General features: G+C 39.6%; 1 protein-coding gene across 5 annotated transcripts in view; it reads left to right on the forward strand.

Moving 5' to 3' along the window:
• Positions 1-419: 419 nt before the first annotated feature.
• Positions 420-25440, forward strand: part of HECTD4 (HECT domain E3 ubiquitin protein ligase 4) — a 196115-nt gene continuing 171094 nt past the window's right edge. For all 5 annotated transcript variants that reach the window (XM_036823844.1, XM_036823845.1, XM_036823847.1 and 2 more), the window contains exon 1: positions 420-771. In XM_036823844.1, coding sequence (XP_036679739.1) covers positions 595-771 — 177 coding nt within the window. In that variant the 5' untranslated portion in view covers positions 420-594. The remainder of the gene's footprint in view (positions 772-25440) is intronic.

Below are 25440 nucleotides of genomic sequence, written 5' to 3' on the forward strand. Positions count from 1 at the left end.
AGTGAACCTCCAGGCTCTGCCCAGGGGCCCAGGGTGGGGACTCCGGCCGGAGAGAGAGGGGTGCACACCTGAGCAGGTGGGAGGAGAGGAGGCGGTGCCCTCTTCTCTTGGTGCACTGCAGACCCAGGGCGCCCCTGAATAGCAAGGGGTGTGGGAGGTCACTCTAAGGGGAAGATTTAGTGGCAGCCGAGGCGGAGGAGGTCCTGCTGAGCCGGCTGCCCCTGGTCCGCGGGGAGGGGGGCGGGGCAAAGCGGGTGGGCGGGGCCGGTATTGTCCGCCCCGCGGGGCATGCCGGGAGCTCCGCCCCCAACATGGCGTCTCACTGACAGTTGGCTACCGAGAGGCAGAGGCGGATCTTGCTGCTCAGGGCGGCGGCGGCGGCGGCGGTGGCGGCGGGGCCAGGGTCTCCGGGGCCAGGGGTGGGAGGATGGCGGCTCGGACCTCCTAGGGCGGAGCTCCACGGGCGAGGCGGCGAGCGGGGCGCTGCAGGCGGGCGCGGCGGCTGCTGCCATGGACTGGTGATCGCGGCGGCTACTGCTCGCGTCTCCCCTGGCCGGGCGGCTGCTCCTCACCGCCAACCCCTCAGCCGGGGTCATGGGCTCGTCGGCGGCCGCGGCGGCTGCGGCGGCGGCAGCCGCGGACTCGGCGCAGTGGCTCTCAGTGAAGGAGGAGACCATCTTCCTGCACGACGGGCTGATCCGGGTCACCGACCTGGCCGAGCTGCCCAGCGAGATTCTCGGGGCCCCGGAGGCCGCCGACACCGACTTGGAGGTGAGCGAGGCTGCCCCTGGCCTCCGCCATCAGATTAGCCCACCCGCGCCGCATTCCCGGGGTCGGGCCCTCTCATCTCCGCTTCACCCCGACCCCGAGGCCCACGAAGGCTGCCCCGGCAGGTGTGTGTGGGCGCCGGGCAGGCAGGTGCGGGCCGCGCCGCGAGCCTGCAGACCACCCGCCTCCCTCCCTCCTCGGGGCCTCAAGCCCGCCGGGGATTTCATTTGTGGATTCATTTTGAACGTTCCGACTCCCAGCATTTTATTAGACCATCACCCGGCACGGCCTTGAAGCCCCGGAGGAGCCGCCGCCGCCTCCCGGGCCCGGTCTCCCTTCCCCCACGTACCCCTTGGACGCACTTCCAGGGCACACCCAGGCTGCTTAGCTTTGGGGACATTTTAATTTTAACGCTCTACACCTCCCCCCCGTCATTCCCTAGTGCTGTGCGTGTGTGTGTGTATGTGTGCGTGTGTGTTTTGTTTGTTTTTCTCGGGAGAAGGTAGTGGCAGCTGCCGGTCCGCGATGGGCAATCCAGCAACTACTCCGTGTCGTGCCTCGGATTGACACGGGGCCTTTGTCAGGGAAGCGGGCAGTGTGGACAGCGAGGGGGATGCTACAGCGGCCCTCGGTGCGCTATCCGCAAGGGTCACGGGAGTTTTAGGCCGCAAGGCCTTTTTATGAGCTCGGGGGTCGCGGAGAAGCCCAGGCTTAGGAGCCGTGGCAGGTGCAAAAGCAAATCTCAGCAATTGTGCCGCTGGGTTTGGGGGCAGAAGGAAACCAAATATGCTGGGTGGATGGGAACTTTCCACCGACTTCTCTTGGTTTCGTGTTTGCCCAGGGGTGGCAGTACTGGCAGGATCGGTTCATCGAGGCACTGCTCCCCCTCCACTTTGTGGGGTGACATTTTGATGTGTAGGTAGCATGGGGTGTCACGAAATTCTTGTTGTCGCAAGGAGGACTCTCTGGGGTAGGGCGCAGAGAGGATGGCTTGTCTTCTGGCTATAAACGGAATGCGAGGAATCTTTTGTGTTTTGCGGTTTTGCGGGCACTTTGGCTTTCAGCACAAGGAACATTTATAGAAATGGATTAAAACCCATTACTATGTGTTTCTGGAAACGGCAGTGATGGGATCCCGTTGGCGGAGACATTTGGACGTGTCTGAGATGCGAATACGTTCCTCTATATTTTTGTGTCTGGATTTGAGGTTGAGGTTGCGGCATTCCCATTGTGAACTCTTAATGACTTATTTTACAGTCTGGCCACCAAAAAATAAGGCATGTGCAAATTGGTAGGGAATTCCTAACATGGAATCATAGTTTTATTATGTCTCATTTGGGCCTTTTCTATAAAAAGCAAGGTGTGTCTGAGTGTCTTATATGCTTAAAAACTCAAGGGGCATTATGCTATGATGGTGGAACCTTTTGATTTAATTGGTTCTCTTGTATGTGAAATGAGGAAAGCAGATGCTCTTTGTTCCTTAGAGACAAAGTTCACAGATCCAAAATTTCTATATGTATGTAACTTATTTATTATTAAAAAGTGTAGGGTTAGTTAAAAATACCTGAGCTGTTAAGCTAGCTTTCCTAAGATATTTACTGTACAAATGTACTGAGTGTTTGTCAGGTATTTCCACAGAAGAATGATTTAATAGAAAGAACCTCTCTGGCCTGGAAGATTTTTTAAAAACTTAAAAAATTTTTTTATGGTCTGACCTCCCAGAAACCAATATGTGTATGGGTGATAAACATTGCTGAATGTAGTCAGAACTTTTTTCATTTCTTTCCATATGTTATACAGGCAACATAGTATCAGGAGAAATAGCTAAGAATGTTTTTGTGGCTGTTAGGTTTGTGTTTTGCGTATTTAATGATAATAATATTGAGTAAGTGTATCCTATGTGTCAGGCATTGTCTTACTAAATTCTCCAAGGGATCCTGGTTTAAAAAAAAGTGGGGAGGGATCCTGGTAGCTAAATATTGTTACCTGTTGTAACAATTGTAAATATTGTACCCATGTACAGATAAGGCAAGTAAAGTACAGAGCAGGTATGCAACTTGCTCAAGATCACACATAGTTGGAGAAGAGAGCCTGGACTTTAACTCAGGTCTGTTTGGTCTCAAACATATCTGCTCCTAATCATAATATTCCACTACCTTCGTGCATGTATGATACTCATATTTGTAATTGTTTTAAGTTTAATAACTGGGTAAAGATAGGGTAATAAACAGGTATCTTTATTTCCTTTCTACTGACTTACTCTTTTTACATTTGAGGAAGATTAGAGGTTCATCAACTTTTTAAAAACTAACTTCTGAAATGCTACTACCCCGATGAGGCTCTTCCAAGCCTCTCCTTCTACTGGACATCTGGGTGGAAAATGACCAATTTTTACAGGATTTTATAGTTATATAGAATCTTTCAGTTAACAATTTTGGATTAAGAAAGATGAGACTCAAACTGAGGTGACCAATTTATGATTGGCAACCTTAACGCGTAAGACTGCACTAGCTGCAATAGAGTCTCAATTTTAGAGCAAGGAGGAACCTTAGAGATACTTGTTTCTCTCATTTTAGAGAGAAGTTATCTGAGATCAGGAGAGGTTTTGCTTGGTAGCATAGCTAGTTATGGCAGGGCAAGTGACTAGACCCTGGCTTTCCTGGCTTTGAATTCCAGTGTTCTTTTCACTATGTAAGTGCTGCTCAAAGTTAAATGTCAACCCGAAAAAAGAACCCATCCTAAGAAGTAGATCAGCGTTAACTTAGCATTTTAATTTAAGCAACAGCAGAGAATTTGAATTAAAAATTTTCTTCTCAGTGAATTTCAAAGGGAAGGTTTTTTTGTTTGTCTTTCAGTCAATAGTGTTTAATCAACAAATTCATTAACAAGTGTTTGTGGAATTCAGAGGTGAGCTGAGCCCACTGTCGTGGGTGTTGGGGACATAGCAGGGGGTAAAATAAAATCCTTGTTCTTAAAAAGGCTTTTATTTTAGTGGGGAATATAGACGATAACAAACTGTCAAATATAGGACATGTGAGTAATATGTCAAATGATAAGTGCTATGGAGAAAAGTATAGCTGGGTAAGAGGGATGGAGAGTAATGGTGTGGGGAAGGGCTCTGTTTTACATACAATGGACCGGAAAGGAAAGACCAGGATGGCATTTGAGACCTGAAAGAAGTGAGAGTGTACCATATGGCTCCTGGGGGGAGCACATCCCAGACAGAGGACAGCAAGAGCCAAGTCCCTGAGAGGGAAGCATCCTTAGCATCCTTAGTGTGGAGCTCTGAGCCCAGTAAGCAAAGGGGGAAAGGAGAGTGAGTGATGGGAGATGGAGGCCGGGGCTGCAGATCAAGTAGGGCCTTGTAGGTAAGGACTTTGAATCTACCTGAGTGAATTAAAGATGCAGAGTGAAGCTCTTTCTTGGCCTTTGAAATAGTTATCTGTATTTAATTTTATGTTTTTGGCAAAAAGCATGCAGGAAATTAGTTTTTAAGTGTTGAAATAAATATAAATTCAAGAGAAATAAAAAAGCAATAGCTCAAAAATGACAAATATTATTGAATTTTGCATTACATTTCATAGACCATTAGTCTTTTTAAAATTAAGGGAATTTACAAGAAAAAAGCATTAGTTTCTTTGTGGAAGTTCCAAAAGAATTCGGCTTCCTGTCTCATTTTTCTTTACAAATTCCAGGCGGGGACAGGCGTCGTACATCTTGATGTTGATAGAGAAGCTAATTGACTTGCTCAAGGTGGCCAAGATATTTTTTACTCCGTAGTTTAGATTGATTTTGAACCCAAGCATTTTGGTTAGTGTTTCTCATCTTTCATTGTGTTTGTTTGTAAGGACCACCCCCCCCCCCACCTGCCCACCCCATTCAAAGACTTGAACATGTATGTTCATGTTCATGGCAGCCTTATTTGTGTTTGCCAAAAACTGGAAATAATCAAAATGTCCATCAACAAGTGAATGGATAAACAGGTGTGGTACATCCGTATAATGGAATACTACTCAGCGATAGAAATGAATGAGTTGTTGATGCTGACAACTTGGATTTATGCTGAGTGGAAGAACCCAGTCATACAAGAGTGCATACTGTAAGATTCCATTTATATGATGTTCTAGGAAGTGTAAACTAATCTGTAGTTATGGAAAGCAGATCAGTGGCTGCCTGGGGATGAAGGCAGGCAGGAAGGGTTGGGAGACAGGATTACAAAGGTGCATGAGGAAACTTTTGGGTGATGGCAATGTTCCCTATTTTGATTGTGGTGATGGTTTCATGTTGTATGTATACATATGTCTAAACTCCTGAAATTGTACACTTTAAATATGTGTAGTTTATTGTATGCCAGTTATACTTCAGACAAACAAGCAAAACCCGCAGAAGCCCAGAATGCTTTACGGATGTTATTTAGGACGTGAAAAAGGCTCAGTAGGTCTTTGGGTTTGTTTTTTGTTTTTAATCATGTAAGGGAAGGAACCTTTGGGTTTGGAGGTGATCAGCTTAAATAGTCAAGGTTTTGAATACTTATGTTACACTCAAGTGAAAGCTTTGAGATGATATTTAAATTCATAAATGTTGATCTGTCCCCCTAGGAGGATACTACCCCCTGTTTATCCTTTGGTCAGAATTCTTTGGAAAGTGTTTATGTATTTTTAGAGAATTCCAAATTCTAGATTTGGAAGAGTTAATGAATAAATGAATAAACTGCCTTTGTTCACCAACAGAATTAATTATCAGGTAATTAATGAGCACTAGAATAAGAGTCACTGAATCTTGGTACTGTGTTCTGTGACTTCAGCAAATGGCTCAAAATTTCTCAGGTGAAAGAATATAAAAAAAGAATGTATATATGTTTATAACTGAGTCACTTTGCTGTCCAGCAGAAATTAGCACAACACTGTAAATCAACTATACTTCAATAAAAAAAAAAAAAAGGAAAAAAAGAGTTCTCAGGTACGACTGACTAGCTGTAAAGTTAGGATGAAGTATTTGAAGACTGTGGGAGGCAGTATTGCCTAGAGGTTAAAGTCAGGTTTAAAGAGTCAGACTGGGATTGAAACTCTAGCTCTGCCCGTGACCTTGGGCAAGTTCAATTACCTTTAATAATCCCTGGTTTCTTCCACTGCAACTTCTTTGTCATCATTGTCACCACCTCTACCACCACGAGGACAACAATGTCAGCATATTGCATGCCAGGCTCTGTGCTAAGCACTTCCCACCCGTTATCTCATTTAATCCTCACTGCAACTTTATGAGGTTGGTACTATTGTTATCTTTATTTTACAAATAAGGAAGCCATGGCACAGAAGTGAAGTAACTTGACGAAGGTCATACAGTTACTAGTAAAGCTGAGGCTGAAATAGATCTGTCTGATTCCAGCCCAGGGTGGAGGCTTCAAAACCATTGTTAGACTGCCTAGTCATCTGTAAGAGGGGGATAATAACAGGGTTAACGTAAGGATTAGTTAAGGATGGATGTGATTATGTACTTACAGTGTATGAACTCTCTTTGGAAGGTGCTATGTTGCTGAGAAGTTATTTTATGTATATTCAGTTAGCTGCCCATTGTATATGAAAGCAAAACTATCCCATCAACAAATTTTTTTTCCTAGTAGTGAATAGTGGAGATAGTGCTTTTTCTGGTGTGTTTGTGATCCCTTTGGAATTTTCTTCTTTCCCAGTTTGTTTGGAATCTGGCTGGCAGATGAGATAATAGTCTTCATTTCAGTTTTTCTCCAATTGTATGCCTAGGGTCTTGCTAAATAAATCAGTTTTGATTATTATCTGTCTTCTTGGCTTCCATATTGGCTGCCATAAAATACCACCTGTTGGCCAGGGCTACTGGGGGGATTGTCATGCACCTGTTCTTTCCTAAGTCACATAAGGTACCTGTGGTGATAATTATGAAAGGACTGTCAATTCCTGAAAGTGCCCCATGCTTTCTCCTCCCTCCCCCCCTCTTTCTGGCTTGTTTTACAGTGGTGATGGTGGGGTGAACACAAGGAGTGTAGTCTGCTTTGCAAGATGTTTAGTCAATAGTTGTAGACAAATGTAAATAACAGCAGGTGATCAACTATGGGACAAATGCATAATTACTTCAGAAGGAGAGAAGACTGCAGAAATTGTATCACTATTACTTTGATGCTGCATTGTTAACATTTTTATGTATTCATTAAATTCTTTTAAAACCAATACATAAATACATTCTTATAAAAAAATGCAGGTTAAACTGAAGTTCCTTTTGACTACCATCACTAGTCCTGTTTCCATCTACTCCCCACCCTGGTTAAATCAATGATAAATTTTTTTGGTATATTCTTCAAGACCATTGTTGAATGGGTATGTTTATGTGTGTGTGTGTGGGTGTGTGTGTGTGTGTACATAACACTTTTTATTATTTTTTCTTTTTTGCGTAATAGATTTGATTCTAGGGACTTCCCTGGCAGTCCAGTGGTTGAGCCTTCGCCTTCCAGTGCAGGGGTTGTGGGTTCAATCCCTGGTTCGGGAGCTAGGATCCCACATGCCTTGCGGCCAAAAAACCAAAACATAAAACAGAAGCCATATTGTAACAGATTCAATTAAGACTTTAAAAATGGTCCACAAAAAAAAAAAAAAAAAAAAGATTTGATGCTAGACATATCATTCTTTAACTTGCTTCTTAAAAAAATTCAATGATATGTTTTGATTTTTCTATGTCTCCACATATAGAGCTATTGCAATTTTTTTTTTTTTTTTTCTATTGCAATTTTTTTTTTTTTTTTCTATTGCAATTTTTTAAGTGCTGCGCAAGACTCCAGAAATGCCATAGTTTATTTAGCCGTTCTCCTAATGATGAGTGTGTTAGTTTCCTGTTGCAATGCTAACACACTGTTACAAACTTAGTGGCTTAAGACAACACAAACTTATTCTCTTACTTTTCTGGAGATCAGAAGTCCTAAGTGAGTCACATTGGGTTAAAGTCAGGTGTTGGCAGATCTGGTTCCTTCTGGAGGCTCTAGGGGAGAATGCATTCCCTTGCCTCTTTCACAGCTTCTAGTGGCCACCTGTATTCCTTGGCTTGTGGCTCCTTCCTCGAACCTTCAAAGTATATCACCCTCGTCTCTGATCTGTCATCATATCATTTTCTCCTCTCACTGACTCCTCTTGCATCCCTTTTACAAGGACCCTTGTGATTACATTTAGAGCCCACCCGGATAATCCAGGGTAATCTCCACATCTCAGGATCCTTAATTTCATCACATCTGCAAAGTCCCTTTTGCCATTTAAGGTCACATCCACAGGTTCCAGGGATTAGGATGTGGACATCTTGGGTGGGGGGGCGGTGGGCATTATTCAGCTTACCACAATGGGTATTTTGGTTGTTTGAAATTCAGTTTTTCACTATTAAAAATGGTCCTTCAGTGCACATCCTTGCATGCCTGTTTGTGCCTATGTGGGAGTATTTCTCTAGAGCAGTTCCTGAGAAGTAGAATTGCTGAGTCATAGGTGACCATTTTACATTTGAATAGACACTGCCAAATTGCTCTCCACAGTGGCTTATACCAATTCATACTCCCAAGTAACAGTGCTTGATAGGACCTCTTTTCCTCACACCCTCATAGAGACCATTTTAGAACTTATGGATTTGCTTAAATTTATCATTTGCTTAAGTCAATGGCTTTCACTCCAAAAGATGAGTCCAATAGATACAATTGGGTACCTGGACCTGCATGCCAAATCATGCTCAGCTGAAAGAAGCCAGGGTTTTCTGTTAGTGCTGCCTAGCTGTTATCACTTCACTTCAGAGGACTTCTCTTGTGGCTTGATCGCCTTCACCTCCTGGCATGTACTCATGTTAGTCAGTAATCCAGTTAATACAGACTATGTCCATATATAGGCAGGAGAGAACAACAACTTTGTATTCTGATGATCTGGGGATGCTGCCAGAGGCCAGCAGAGCCAGGGAGCTGCCCACCATGGGAAGAGATGCACTGGCCCCTGAAGTGTGTTCAGAGGGCATAGCAGTTGTTAGGCAGACTATCTGGACTCAGATTGTCTTAAAATTTTCTCTCTTATATGCCAATATAAGGAGTAATTCTATGTTTTTCTGACCTATATAGAAATAATTGATAGTAAGTTCATTATATTTTTATGCTATCAAAACTTTTTTGATTATAAAGAAGTAACACATGGATGTTGTAGAAAATGGAGAAAGCACTAAAGGTGTAAGAGAGAAAAGAAATATCCTTTGATTGCACTATCCAGAAATAGCCATATTAACTAATTTTTTTTACTATTTCCTTTTTAAATTCACATTTATATATATTATTATAAATCAAAAGATTTTTAGTGTTTGGAGTGTCATTTTCTTTTTTTTCTTTTTTTTTTTTGCAGTGTTTTTTCTTGATAAAGTTTGGTAAATTACAAATTTGTGGTAATTATTAAAGTGTGTTTCAATCAACTATACTTCAATAAAAAATTTTTTTAAAAATTTAAAAGCAACAACAACAATAACAACAAAAAAGTGTGTTCCTGCAACCTGTTATTATTGGCAGTTTATAATTGAAAAGGATTTTTATAGTGCTGTTATAATTTCCCTCCCAATAATGTTGAATACTTGTGTGGAGCTTTGAGTTTATGAAGTGCTATTAAGCACAGTTGTAGAATAATTGTGATATTTATTATTTTAGAAAAAAAGGCTTAATGTTCAATGATGGGACACTTTGAAGTGGGCACAACTTGAATCCCTGGTGTTTCTACTGAAACCTGCAATCCGCTGAATTACCAGGTCAGAGCGCAATGTGTAGCAATTTTAGATTAACAACAAAGAGATACATAATTTGCAAACTATTTTATGCAAATTGTAGGTTTAGCAACACTAATAACTACAGATGTGTGGTTCAAGTAGTGGTTTTATACCAACAAAATATTAACATTCAGCTTGTATTTGTAATGGATCTTCTCTGTGTTTACTGTATTTTCTTTGAGCTCTGTGGTTTGCTTTACTGATTTCAAATGAACAAAGTCTCATATAAAAGATACAGCTATTTACAGGACAGACTAGAAAATCTGGACCTCCTATTTCTATTGATATATTTGCTTTTCTTATTCCTGAAATAGAATCATTAAGGATGTTAAAGGAGAATCTGTCAACATATTTTCATCAAAACAGTGGCCTATAATAGAATAATTACCTTCTTTATTTCTTGATACTGATTCCTTCCTGATCATCCAGTTGTGGTGTGGCTGAAAGACAACTTACTGGTTTGTTTAATCTAGAAAGGAGCAAAATGGGTGGTGGAAAGGTAAAAATACATTTGGGGAGCTTTGGAGGGAGAATTTTTTTGGGTGAGCTTATAATAAAAGTTTGCTTTCCCTCAGGAGTTCCAAACCTGAATAGAATTCAGGGCGGTCTGTGAACTTGGATGGGAAAAATTATATGTTTATTTACTCATACCTTTAGCTAGAACTCAGCATTTCCTTCTATTATGAATGTAGTCAACAAACTCTAGTAGTATTGGCAGTACCTGTGACCTTGTAACCAGTAGAAATCATAGATATTTTCATGTCATATTACAGTTGTTGAACATATCTTGAAATATTGTTTATGCTCATCTCACCACCACTTAGAAATTATGGCAAGTATTAGATCTTGTTATTCAATGTACTAATAATGAAGCTCCTATGTTGATATCACAAATTTGTTTCTTAAAGTATTTTGGTACCTGTATTTTAGTATACTGTAATTGGTTTCTTATAATTCTGTGTATTTTGTTTTATGCATTTAAAAATGTAACTGGAGAAGGGTTGGTAAGCATCACCAAACTTGTGAAGGTTAGAGGCCCCTGAGATAGACTCTCTTTCTGCCAGCATCTCTCCCTTTTTTGGTCGAAGTTTGCTGACGACTAGCATAGTTTGCAATTGTTTGAAAGAAAAGTGAACTACATTTTGGAAAATCCCTAATGTCTTCTGTGGTAGAAGATGTTATTTTTCTACAGTTTTTTCCATTATCTACTAACTGTAAGCTATTAGTGAATAATAATTTTCTTCGGTAATCTGATCTTTGCCCATTTGCTAAATGTGGTATCATTAACCAGGAAACTATTTTTTTTAAGAAAATTAAATACTTGCTAAAAAGTGACAAACAGTTCTTTTGAAATAGAACAATTTTTTGTTCACCAAATATTTTGGTTTTTTCCCCCTTGTCTGGTCAACTGAAACTATGGGAATAAAAATTCATCAACATACTTTATATTGGTATCTTATACTGCTAGTAATGAACCGTTTTAAACAGGTGGCCTCAAGCAGTAACAGTTGGTATCCCAGGAGAACATTATTTTTCAAGTTCGAAATTCATTTTGCTTTCGTCTTCTCCATAGAGTACAGTTATGTGATTTTGGTTTCATTTATTGTTCAAATTGTTGTTTTACGCTTGAATTGTCAAAAGTTTAGCAGTTTTACTTAAGTAGCCTCCAGAACTGTGCTGTCCAGTGGGTAGCTACTACCCACATGTGGCTATTGAGCACTCGAAATGTGGCTAGTCAGAAGTGAAGTGTGCTGAAAGTGTAAAAGATACATCAGATTTTGAAGACTTCACATAAAAAGGATGTAAAATATCTCCCTAATAATATCTAAATGGATTAAATGTTGAAATGGTAATATTTTGGATATGATGGGTTAAATAAAATGTTATTTAAATCAAAATATACTAAAATTAATTTCATCTATTTCTTTTTACCTTTTTAAATGTGGCTACTGGAAAATATTAAATTCCATATGTGTTTCACCTATTTCTATTGGCCAGTGCTTCTGTATACAGAGGGCAGCAAGCTATGGTCCTCATGGTCATATCCAGCTGTCTGTTTTTGTAAATAAAGTTTAATTGGAACATAACCAGTACGTTCATTTACATATTATCTGCCTTCATGCTACAATGCAGAATTGAGTATTTGTGACAGAGACCTTATGACCAGCAAGCCTTCCAGGGGCTTCCATATATACTATTTTCATTTCATCTTTTCAGTGGCTCCGTGAGGCAGTAGAGGAGATATTTATTATTTTAGAAAAAAAGGCTTAGAGAAGCAAAATGATTTGTACAAGGTCATATAATTAGGACTCTTTCATTTCTTGAGTGATTTTCCACTATACCTCTGCTTTAGGTTGCACTTGATCTTAATAACCTATTGTCTCTGAGACAGTAGTTAATGGCAGCTATTTTAAATAAGAACTACGCAGCCCAGCCTACACATGGCTGCCAGAGTAATCTTCCTAAAGCAATTATGTTACTTTCTTGCTCAAATCTTCAGTGGCTTCCCATTTCCTGCAAAATAAAATAATAATTCAACGTAGCTATGCTTTGGCTCCATCTGCCTTTCTAGTCTTATATCATTAATCCTTGCCCACCGCCCCCTTTCCCCATATTTTACGAACTCACCACATTTACTCCTACGACCTTGGCTTAAGGGGTTCCATTGCCCTGTGGTACCCCACCTCCACCTTTGGAACACTACTCTTTATCCTTCAAGTGGCAGATCAAATGCCACTCCTCCATGAAATTTTCATGATGCCTACAGTTAGAAGCAATCATACTCTCTTCTGTATCTCCATAGCACTGCCTTATATATACTAAAGTTATTTCTTTGTATCTTGATCAGCCTTACTATATTATAAGCTCTTTGAGAACAGCCATTTCATATTGTATGTTGAGTACCTACTAATATAGTAGGAGCTCCAACTTTGGATATTGATTGAACTGAATGTTAAAAGGGGCATTTAAAATGTGTGAAAGAGTGTGATTTAATGAATAATATCATGAGTTGAGGACATAGGTGAGGAAAAATTCGTTAATAGAGAACAAGAATAGGTAGTTATTTTTGGTGAACTAAAAGTAGTTCAGGTGAGACTTTAGGAATTTTAATAATTGCAGTTATGCTTTGCATTTTAGATACGAAGAGAGAACACATCCCAACAGTTGTCGTAAATGTTGTTAATGCTTGAATGTGGATAATGTGGGGTTAAGACCTTTGATTTTGTGTAGAGCATAATGAATTTTGTGTAGAGAATGATGGATTCCCAAGAGATTTCTGAAAACAGCTAGATTAGAGGGAGTCAATTGAAAATACCTGGCTTTGCTCATCATTCGAAAAATCTTAATGAATTTGAATGAATTTTTGTTTAACTTAGTTGTTCTATGGTTAGGTAGTGAACTTGAGCACTGTTGTGTTTATTTTGAACATTTCCATGTAGAGATTTTTTTTTCAGGGTTTTCAGTCAACTGTCCATTTACCAGCTTTTACTGAGTGGCAGTGCCTTGAGGACTGAACTGTCACTAAAGTTATATTATAGGATTTAGCATAATCTAGTTACTGATTAGCATAATAAGGCTGCTAGTCATAATTTAAAACATTACAAAATGCTTAAAATTTTAAAAATTAAAATGTTAGAATTTTAGAAAATTTGCAAGATATAAAAAAAGTATAAAGAAGAAAATAATATTACCACCTAGAGATGAGTTTAGTTTGTATTTTAATGTGTTTCCCTTCAGACTTTTTTCTATGCATGTACACTTACACTTCTATCTCATGTACCAGAGATATTTTAAGAAATCAGGATCATTATACATTTTGTGTCTTGCCTTTGTCACTTAACGTTAATGTTATTTGGGGGGCATTTCTCCAAAACTTTCAGTATTGTTGAGAATATAATTTTTAATACCTGCATAGATATTAAAGTCTGCATGGTATTTCATTATATGGATGTTCAATGATTTATTTACCCATTCCTCTATTGTTGGATATTTAGTCAATTCTGTTGAAACGTTTTTAAAGTTAGGGAAGTGGTTTTATAAATGGTGAAATTCTTCTCTTTAAGTATGCTACGACACACATATATGACCATCTAGGTTTATTTATTTATTTATTTATTTTAAACATCTTTATTGAAGTATAATTGCCTTACAATGGTGTGTTAGCTTCTGCTTTATAACAAAGTGAATCAGTTATACATATACAATATGTTCCCATTTCTCTTCCCTCTTGCATCTCCCTCCCTCCCACCCTCCCCATCTAGGTTTATTTACCATAAGTCAGAATGAGAAGCTTCAGAACTGTGCCGTAACTGTATAAATTGATAGGATTGTTTCACTGTTTAATTGTACATTTTTATATGCATAATCAAGTTCATATTTCTGATCATGTAATAATACATAAATTACATGTGAAGTCTGTGGATTCATTAGGTGCTTTATTAAAAATTTTAGGAAAGCAACACATGGTTCAAAATTCTTAAGGTTCAAAAGGGAGTTCAGGGAAAACTCTCCTTCTGCAGGAGAGAGCGGTTCCCCCCAGAGGTATTTAACGCACATAAAAGCCGGTGCATAGCGGATATCTCTGGACTTCAGCTCCCACTACACCCACCCTTCTTCCCTTCACTCCACTGCAGCCGTCTTGGCCTCCTGGTGTTCATCATAGGTCAGGCTGGCGGGTCCCAAGGGCTCCCTTCTTCAGGGCCGTTGTTCTTCCCTTTGGATGAAATTAGCTTCCATAGGGCAACAATCCACAAAGGTGATAGAGGTAGTACTTCTGAGAATATTAGAGTATGAAAAACTTAGAAACTTAACATATTAGAAAACAAAAATAGCCATATTACTAAGGGCAGCTTAACTCTGATAGTAGACCAGTGGGAAATCTTTGAAACAACTGAAACAATGAATCTTTTCAAACAGATATGTACAGTTATATGTGTAGCACAGTTCCAGAGCGTACAGATAGAAACCGTACTTTGAGTACCACCCCATGGCAAAGGAGACAGAGGACTTTTTAATTCAAAGGTTCTCTGGTTGCAGGACTGTGTGGTAATTCCACATAATTGGGACATACAGCGTTACTCAGAACTAGAACGGTTCTCCCCAAATTCTGATCTACAGATTCACCTTTCTCTAAGTAGTTCTGTTTGGTGCTAAAATGTCACCCTTTCTGCTACTGGAGTCAAATAGGCACTTACATGATAAGCAACTATATATTTATCTTGCACAAGACTGGTTTTTAAATGTGTATAAAGTACTATATTGTATGGCTCTTTCTTTGCCTGTTGCTTTTACAATGAATGTTAATATGTGGGGCCGTACAGAACATTGGATTTAAAGAAGGGTGGTATATTGAGTCAGTGACAGATCTGGGACTTCTAAATGCAGGAGTCTTCAGGGCATGTGTTGACACAGAGGGCGAGCCTAGTGGTTAAGCCTTTAGGCTTCGGCATTGACACACATATCTAACCAACTTTTGATCACCTGTCAAAACTTCCGTTTCTTGGTTATATTTTAATCTTTTTTTTCATGACTTAGATTTAATTATTACTACGTCCAGTTTTTAGAAACTGATTTGTTTGTAGGAGAGTTGCACCCCACCCTGAATGCTCCCAAATAAAAGCCGTGTTAGTTGCTGTTTATCCCTCTTACTCGGCTACATCTCCTCACTTTCGGTATCTGCCTCCCAGTTAAATTCTTATTGCTTTTCTCTGAGCTTATTCTTCCCTCTTCTTATTGCCTGTCCTCTTTTTAGTCACTCCACTGGGGTGACAGAAGTGGCTGTCATTAGGCCGTTTATTTGCTGGTCACATCACGTCTTCAGCATTCAGAATCAGAATTTGTAGGGCTGAAAAGGATCTTGAGATTATTTAATACAGCTTTTTTTTCAGAAGACACTGAGTTCCTTTAGCCTATTGTGGTCATTTACTAAGAGTTTGGAGACTTTGGAAAATTACTTTGGAAAATTAAATAGGTTGCATATAGAGCAATGCTACTCTAAGTGTAGGCCACATACCATGAACGTTTATCCGTAACAAAAAGGTAAGTACAGAAATTGAGAGTAAGCACTTAGAAACTTCATAACAGATTGCTTGACTAGTTTTATATCTGTTGAACATAATAAAACTTGGGACTTGAATTTTGTGTCTTTTTTCACTTTTTTGGAGGTGCTAATTGATTTTACTGTATTTTACAAAACTTTTGTTCTACAATAGATTGGGAAAAACCAATCCTCTGCCCAAGACAGTTTAAGAAGCACTGATATAGAATATCTAACACAATGTTTGGCACATAGTAGGCTCTCAAAAACCAATAGCTTCCTTGTTTCTTAAAAGTTTGCATTTATTTTGGGTGAGGAAGCTAGAGATTTGAGTAGTAGATAAATGAAACATTATAGAAATGGGGTGATTAAAATCGACACTGCTTGTTTTCAAATACAAGCCACTCGGTTTTTTTCCTTTGTAAACTTAGCCTATGCTTTGAAGAGAGATTTATACACAGTAGAACTGTAATATATATTTGCACTGATTCTTGGAGATACTTTATAACATGTAATGTGCTACTAAACCCTTAGCTCAGCAAGGGTGAAGGAACTTAAACTCTTTGGTAGCTAGACATATCCATAAATATTTGAGTACATCATTATGCAGTATACATATATCAATATTATCTCCTTGGATAAGGGAAGGAAAAGATCTAGTGAGAAGCACTGGGGCTTCTGTCAGTTTTCTCATGTCACTCAGCTTTTGGAAAGTACATAGTTGTAATATTTTTTGGCATTCCCATTTTGAAGCAATTTAATGCCACATATAATAGCCCTTATATTTTTAGCAATCCTTGGCTATTTTTTGAAATTAGTCTTGTCCTGATTTTTTAATTGAATTAAATTGTAGTTAAACTTACATATGACATAGTAAATATAGACTATCAAAGGCTCTTAGCTTACTGTGGTTTACAGGTTTGAGGGACATTTTTCATATTACTCAAGATCATGAAACTGCCACTCCCTATTTAAGGATAAAGAAAGGTCAATGACTGAGCCAAGTGACTCTCCTCAAATGTCATCCCTTTAAAAATTCTGTTTATAACCAATAATCCTTAGAAATGAATCCCTTTGATTTATGCAATTTCATTTTGGCAAATTTAAAAAATTATTTGAATGTTAAGAAACCTGAAAGGATTGTTTTTTGCTTGGCAATACCATCCATCTCCATATGATACCATACACATAATGTAATAGGATAAATCTTTATCCATATAATGAAATGGAATGACACATTAAAAAAATCCTATTTGGAACATCCTTAATCTTATGCTGATTTAAATGTAGAATAAATATTTGGTCTGTAGGGCGTATCAAATATTTTCGTTTTGAGCCTCGTTTTTATTTTGACAAGGCTCACTTTTTTTTTTTTGGTTATTTCATGTCTTTAAAAAATTAATTTTTAATTTTTTTAAATTGAAGTATAGTTGATGTACAATATTTTATACAGGTGTACAATATAGTGATTCACAATTTTTAAATGTTATAGTCTATTTATATTTACAAAATATTGGTTATATTCCCCATATTGTACAGTATATCCTTGTAGCTTATTTTATACATAATAGTTTGTACCTACTAATCCCCTACCCCTATTTTGCCCCTTCCCCTTCCCCACTGGGAACCACAGTTTGTCCTCTATATCTGTGTGTCTGCTTCTGTTTCGTTATATTCATTAGTTTGTTGTATTTTTTTAGATTCCACATATAAGTGATATCATACAGTATTTGTCTTTCTCTGTCTGACTTATTTCACTTAGCGTAATACCCTCCAGGTCCATCCATGTTGCTGCAAATGGCAAAATTTCATTCTTTTTTTAAATCAAATTCTTTTTTATAAAGATTTATTTTTAAAAAAATTTATTTTAATTAATTTATTTATTGGGCTGCCTTGGGTCTTAGTTGTGGCACGTGATCTTTTGTTGCGGCAAGTGGGCTCTTCGTTGTGGCGCACGGGCTTCTTTCTAGTTGCGGTACGTGGGCTTAGTTGCCCCAACCAGGGATTGAACCCTGCATTGGAAGGTGGATTCTTAACCACTGGACCACCAGGGAAGTCCCTCAAGTTCTTAGTATCAGTGGTGTTTGAGACTGAGCTAGGATTTGAAATAACCAGCATATACCATGTTTGAGAGTAGTTTTGAAGTGATGACTTAAAACAATTTGAGATTTGAAGTGTCACTCCCTGGTTTTAGTAGGAGCATTTGAATAACACATCCAGGTTTTCCTCTCTTTCTGTTTCTTTTAGGAGTCAGGCTGAAGAACTTCAGAAGAAGAACCAGTATTATTATTATTATTACTATTTTTTAAACAATCACTTTTGTTATTTATTTATTTATTTATGGCTGTGTTGGGTCTTCGTTTCTGTGCGAGGGCTTTCTCTAGTTGCGGCAAGTGGGGGCCACTCTTCATCGCGGTGCGCGGGCCTCTCACTATCGCGGCCTCTCTTGTTGCGGAGCACAGGCTCCAGACGCGCAGGCTCAGTAATTGTGGCTCACAGGCCTAGTTGCTCCGCGGCATGTGGGATCTTCCCAGGCCAGGGCTCGGACCCGTGTCCCCTGCATTGGCAGGCAGATTCTCAACCACTGCGCCACCAGGGAAGCCCAAGAACCAGTATTATTAATCCTGTCGAGCACATATTACATTTTGGCAAATTTGGCTGATGAGATTAAAATTACCCTTCACATTTTAAAGGTTATAGTTCTATAATGTCATTAGCAAGCAGGTAGATCTTAGGGGGACAGGAAATGAATGTTCTTTTAGCCTAACTTTTCAAAGTCAAGGTTTAGAATTTATTTTGGCATTTTGCTTTGACGCATGAAAGGATCTGGTTGTAGTTTCTTAAAATAACTAAATTTATCTCTGTTCAGCAGTCACGTTGAAACTCAAGGAAGAGCCACGTTTTAGAAAATATGAAAGACAAATAAGAAACTAGAACTCTTTTAATGGTATAATATATTCTTCTGTGAGAGAGCTGATAAACACTAAATAGTCTATAATATAGACTAATATATATAATAGGCTACTCTTCATTGCGGTGTGCGGGCTTCTCATTGCAGTGGCTTCTCGTTGTGGAGCACGGACTCTAGGCACGCGGGCTTCAGTAGTTGTGGCACGCGGGCTCAGTAGTTGTGGCTTGCGGGCTCTAGAGTGCAGGCTCAGTAATTGTGGTGCATGGGCTTAGTTGCTCCGTGGCATGTGGGCTCTTTGCGGACCAGGGCTTGAACATGTGTCCCCTGCCTTGGCAGGTGGATTCTTAACCACTGCACCACCAGGGAAGTCCCTCCTTTTTTTTTCTTTTAATATTTATTTATTTATTTGGCTGCATCAGGTCTTAGTTGTGGCACGTGGGATCTTTGTTGCGGCATGCGGGGTCTTTCGGTGTGGCATGCAGGCTCTTCAGTGCAGTGCGCGGGCTCAGTAGTTGTGGCACGTTGGCTCTAGAGCGCGTGAGCTCAGTAGTTGCAGCACGTGGGTTTAGTTGCTCCACGGCATGTGGGATCTTAGTTGCCTGACCAGGGATCGAACCTGCGCCCACTGCATTGGAAGGCAGATTCTTAACCACTGGACCACCAGGGAAATCCCTAGATTCTTATTTATCGAATTGTGTTCTTGGATATTAAGGAAAGACTTTGGCTAGTAGTTTATGTTTCTCTAGCAAGGAACTGTCAAAGGATTTTCGGGTCTTGATTTCAAGATGTTAAGTGTTCTGAAAGAGTGAGTTTTTCTCCCCCTTTCTTAGATCATAACCCATCCTGTTTAAATTTCACAACATAGTCCAAAAGCTTTGGAACTTTAATGTATTTCTTACCATTAAAGTGAATCTAAATGAATTTTGTTTTGAGAATTTTATAAACCTACCTTGAGGTAATGGGGAATAGATGGAGATTCTTGCTTTAAATCATAGTTTGGCAGCTCAGAGATGTCGGATGGTCTTTACCATTTCCTCTTATCCTTTCATCAGAGTTTCTCATTGTTATCCTATCATATTTATTTGAATGGATACAAGTAAATAGTAGAAAGAAATCAAGAAGTGAAAGACCAGCTTGAATATAGCCTTATCATAAGGTGTAGTTTCTGTGCATATAGAAACTATATATTTCTATACCATCAAAAAAACAAAAATAGCATCCTCATCAACTTTACAAAGTAAAATCTACCCTCAAAAGCTTGTTTACAAGCTTTTCCTATTTTATGTAATCTAATATTCAGTGACGGTAATTCATTCATCTAACGTAGTAAGTTTTTTCGTTGGATGTTTCTGTTCCAGCCCTCCTATTTTTAGGCTTTTCCATAGGCTTGCTGGCCTCCTGTTCCTAGGCCAGCAAGGGTTGTACCTAGTGATCTTATTTTGGATTATTCTTTTTCTTTTTCTTTTTCTTTTTAAGGGACCTCATGTGGCCAAAACTAAACAGATGTCTTATGTTTATTGATGATTTTCTTATTTCTAAGTCATATTGAAACTATGACGTATTTTAAGTTTCCCGATATATTTTAAGGGCTAGGCATTCTGTAAAATAAAAAACAAAAACCTACTTAGTGGGAAATTTCTCAGTTTTCCCATAACTGCGTGTACATTTGTGAATGAGAGCCCCTCAGCCTACTTACTATCCACAGTGTGTTATGTTTGCTGAATATTTGTTAAATTGAACTAAAGCACCAATATATGATAGAGAATGGGCATATTAGACATGTACCTTATTTAGTCACATTTCTGAAAGGTAGCCAGCTATGGGTCATTCTGTCTTTGTTTTTAAAGACTAGGAAACTGAGGAACGGGAAGATGAGTGACTGACAAACCTTGGATTAGACTTTTTGCCTCTTAAACACAGTAAGTGTGTTTTCTCTGTTAAGCTGTGTTACCGAGTAAGTACATATGACGGCCTTGGTAATGAAATCTTTCTTGTGCATTGGCACAATTTAAGTCAGGCAGTGTAGCATAAAAAATATGTAAAAATATTCTGTTATGATCTTTCATGATTTATCTGTAGCTTTTTTAAAAATAAATTTGTTTTATTTTATTTATTTATTTTTGGCTGCATTGGGTCTTTCGTTGCTGCACACAGGCTTTCTCTAGTTGCGGTGAGCGGGGTCTACCCTTCGTTGTGGTACACTGTCTTCTCATTGTGGTGGCTTCTCTCGTTGCGGAGCACGGGCTCTAGGCACGCGGGCTTCAGTAGTTGTGGCTCGCAGGCTCTAGAGCACAGGCTCAGTAGTTGTGGCGCACGGGCTTAGTTGCTCCGTGGCATGTGGGATCCTCCTGGACCAGGGCTCGAACCCGTGTCCCCTGCATTGGCTGGCGGATTCTTAACCACTGCGCCACCAGGGAAGTCCCTATCTGTAGCTTTAACAGGGAAAGAAACAACTAAACCTGCTGAATTAAAAACTTTTACTTTTTGGACTTCCCTGGCGGTCCAGTGGTTAAGACTCCATGCTTCCATCTCTGGTTGGGGAACTAAGATTCTGCATGCTGTGCGGGGCAGCAAAACAAAAAACTTTCACTTTTACCCCTTTTTCTAGAAATTTCTAGGTATTGAAGCATGAGATTCATTTGTATCTATCAGTTTGTCACTATGAATAGTTGATAGATCTAAAAGTCTCCAGAGTTGTCTTTGTTGGGGTACCGGCTTAAATAGTCCTCTTTCCTAAACCCCTCACCTGATTTTTTTTTTTTTACTATTAAAAGATTCTATAAATTGGTTACCTAGAGGAGAGCTCCATGGCATTGTGAGCCATATTCTGAGATAGCAGAAGGAGGGCCAGCTGTACACCCTTATCTGTGTCCTGGCAGACACTAAACAAACTCCACCCTGGCGTATTTGGTGAGAAGTGATAGTGTGTCAGAGCTGATGATGACCTCTGGCCTCTTCTTGCACTGGGGACCTCTGTTCTCACAGGAAGATTGATTTACTTTGAAAGCAAAGAGATTTGAGTTCTTTGTAAACACTAATAAAGTGAGGCAGGAGAGCTGTGCAAGGGCTGGCTACTTGATGCATCTACACAGAAAGCTGGGTTCAGATCATTTAGATCTGCAAGGTATAGAAAATAAACCCTTACCTGAATTGAACTGATGGCTAGAACAGGAAACGAGGTGGCTGATAAATGAAGGTGATGATTTATGCTGCCATTCACACTCCGTTGGATTTCTGACACAGGATGGAGCTCTTAGGAGACTGACAGGCCCTTAATGTATTGGGTTGGCCAAAAAGGTCGTTCGGGTTTTTCCGGAAAAACCCGAACGACCTTTTTGGCCAACCCAATAGATTGAACCACAACTTAGTATTTGGTTCCAACTGACTGAGCTAGTCATGTTAGCCCGAAGAGTTGATCCAGCCCTCTCACTGAAAGGTCTAATAACCAGGAGAGCAAAGGGTGGTGTGATGTGTGGCCCAAGTATTGGCATCATAAATCAGAGCTGATTGCATGTGGACGTAAAAACTGAGGGTGTGTCTTGCTGACAGCCTTAAGCTTTTAAAATTGGATTTTTTTTTATGATGAAATAAAGTCGTATTCACTTGAGGGATGCTGTAAAGATGTTTGATTCTTTTGAAGCCTAGAAAAATGAATCCATCCAAGAACACTACAACATAAAGTTTATTAGATAAAAATATACTGAGAGATTGGGGAGGGCCTCTTCATTGGCTTCATATCCTTAGTAAAAAAAACAAAATAGACACTTTAAACCTCTAAGAAGCAAAGTCTGGAATTTGCATTAGACTGCTTAGAAGCTTAGGAGAATATGACAGTATTGCTTCCTAAATCAGTGAAATCAAAACAAGAAAAGTTACACAAAATAATAATTTTTTCTAATAACATATGCTTTTTCCTCAGAAATGATCATTACCTTCCTCCTTTCAGCATGTTGTGAGAATGGCATGTTTATTTTGGGTTTTGAGTCTAAAAAGACATTTGATACCAAAATAAAAAGTGCTGTATATTTATTACCAATAGGCTTTCCCCCCAAATAGAAAAATTTTGAAATATAAAATAATTTGAGGTATTCTCAACATTATTGCTTTTCTAGAATTAAGTAGGTTTCTTTAGTCAATTCATTTTTCTCCTTTGCACTCAGACCTTGCCAAAAATAAAATCTTCCTACACTTGCTCATCCAGTTTTACTCCATAACATTCCAGGCACTGTTTCTAGGAAAAGGTTAAAATTAAGAATAATGTATTTCCTGCTGACCACCATGTTGGTACTGCCTCAGCTGAAGTCTGCGCCAATTTCTTTTGCCATCTGTTCTCAGCATGGATAAGTTGAGATTCACTCAATGAGAGAGAAAAGCGAAACTAAATGTTTTATCTGACTTCTTCCCCAGGAAGCATGCCTTATCTTTGCCAGTTAGAGTCTTCACTGGAGAATAACTTGACATGGAAATATCATGCAACAAATTTTTTAAAATTTATTTTCATTTTTTAATTTTGGCCGCACCATGCAGCATGCGGGAATCTTAGCATGCGGGATCTTAGTTCCCTGACCAGGGATCGAACCCATGTCCCCTGCATTGGGAGCACGGAGTCATAGCCACTGGACTGCCAGGGAAGTCCCAACAAATTTAAAAAAAATTTAAAAAAATTTTTGGCTGCGTTGGGTCTTCGTTGCTGCACGCAGGCTTTCTCTAGTTGTGGCAAGCGGGGTCTACTCTTCGTTGTGGTGCACAGGCTTCTCATTGCCGTGGCTTCTCTTGTTGCAGAGCACAGGCTCTGGCACATGGGCTCAGTAGTTGTGGCGCACGGGCTTAATTGCTCTGCGGCATGTGGGATCTTCCCAGACCAGAGCTCAAACCTGTGTCCCCGGCATTGGCAGGCAGATTCCTAAACGCTGCTCCACCAGGGAAGTCCCCCAGCAAGTTTTTAAAATGTTGATTTTGGGGTATTTCATTCTAGTCTTCTCTATGTATAATTTTTTTAAGTAGTAAAAATATTTATGGACTTCCCTGGTGGTCCACAGGTTAAGACTCCCTGCTTCCACTGCAGGGGGTGCAGCTTCCATACCTGGTCGGGTAAGTTCCACGTGCTGCTCGGTGCAGCCAAAAAATGAAAAAAAAATTATTTTTTGTTTTGTAGCCTGCTTTATTTACCTAATGCTATATTTAAAGTATTCTTCCCGTGATATTCTATCCACCTGTTCCCCCAATTCAAAGGCAATTTGGGCTTATTGTACACAACTTGAAAAATAAAGAAAAAAAGAAGATAAAAGTCAACCATAATTCCTCCACTCTTACGATTTTGAACCTGTTCCTCTTCTCTCTCTCCCCCATATATACACAATATATATACACACATACATTTATATTTAAAACATGTATATGCACATTTGAAAAATAGGATTATGCTCCGTCTAACATTTTAGTGAATATAAATTTTAAGTTTTCGATCCATAGTTCTGATTGATACAACATTCAGGAGCATCATAAAATCTATTTCGAGGACATACTAGAATCTGCTTGATGAGGCTTATTTCTCTCAACCATAAAATCAATCAGTTCCTTAAATCTTACTTTAGAGGTTGCTTACAAAAATAGAAAGAGGCTAGGGTCTCCCAGATAAAATATATAGTCCTCTCAATGCATCCCCTTGTAGAGCACTTCTTGTGTTAATCTAGTTTCTTTCTTTTTTTTTTTTTGGCTGTGTTGGGTCTTCGTTGCAGCGCGCGTGCTTTCTCTAGTTGCGGGAGCGGGGGCTACTCTTCGTTGCGGTGCGTGGGCTTCTCATTGCGGTGGCTTCTCTTGTTGCGGAGCACGGGCTCTAGGCGTGCAGACTTTAGTAGTTGTGACACGTGGGCTTCAGTAGTTGTGGCTCCAGAGCTCTAGAGCGCAGGCTTAGTAGTTGTGGCGCATGGACTTAGTTGCTCTACGGCATGTGGGATCTTCCCGGACCAGGGCTTGAACCCGTGTCCCCCGCATTGGCAGGTGGATTCTTAACCACTGCGCCACCAGGGAAGCCCAATCTAGTTTATTTCTTAATATCAAAGCAATCATAACTTTGTGCTGCAGTGATCTGAATAAATAAAAGATAAAGATTTTCTACTTCAATTAGAATGCTTGGTCTTTAAAAACATTCAACCTTTATGTTCACTGTGCTCCACTGTTTTATCTCTGTGGTTTGTCCAAACTAAGAAGTGAGCTGTTTCTGCTCAAGCCTGGGGCAAGGACTTGGCAGAGCCAATGAAGTGACAGCCTGAAAAAGCTCAAGCAGGGAATTCTGTGTATTGTACACGTCATCCATATAAATGGAATGTGTTTATAGTTCATATGGCAAGCAATTGGCATGAGAGCGAACACAGCTTGGGCCAACATACTGTCCTTATGTTCTAAATCAGCAATTCTTAACACCTGCCATGGGGCTCCCTCTCCTTCTGCCCCGAGCATCACTGTGTTAGGAAACCACGGGGACTGGGGGGACTGTGATGTATCTCTCAGCTCTGCTGGAATAGAAGGAAGGTTGTGAATCGTAGCTCCAAGTTCTATCCACAAGGTGTCTGATATTATTCCTAATATCAATGTGTGTATTGATGATTAGTGGTAGGTAAGTGAAGTGCAAGTAAATTCCTCATTTTACCTGGCTCAGTATTTCAATCACTAGGTTATTCCCAGTCCTGAGTTTCATTTTTCAAAGAGCCTACTTGACAGATGCCAACTCATTTATCATCAGAGGTTTTTTTCAGCTTTATTGAAGTATGATTGACAAACAAGAGATATTTAAATTCAACATTTGTCCCCTGCGTGAAATATAAATATATATTTTATATAATAAATGATATATATTTTTGTCAAAAGAAACTGAGGTAACAAGAATTTGGGCCCACAGGGATTGCAAAGTGTAGTCAGAAGGTCAGATTCAACC

Source organism: Balaenoptera musculus, chromosome 14 (genome assembly GCF_009873245.2).
Source record: "Balaenoptera musculus isolate JJ_BM4_2016_0621 chromosome 14, mBalMus1.pri.v3, whole genome shotgun sequence".
Taxonomy (NCBI): domain Eukaryota; kingdom Metazoa; phylum Chordata; class Mammalia; order Artiodactyla; family Balaenopteridae; genus Balaenoptera; species Balaenoptera musculus.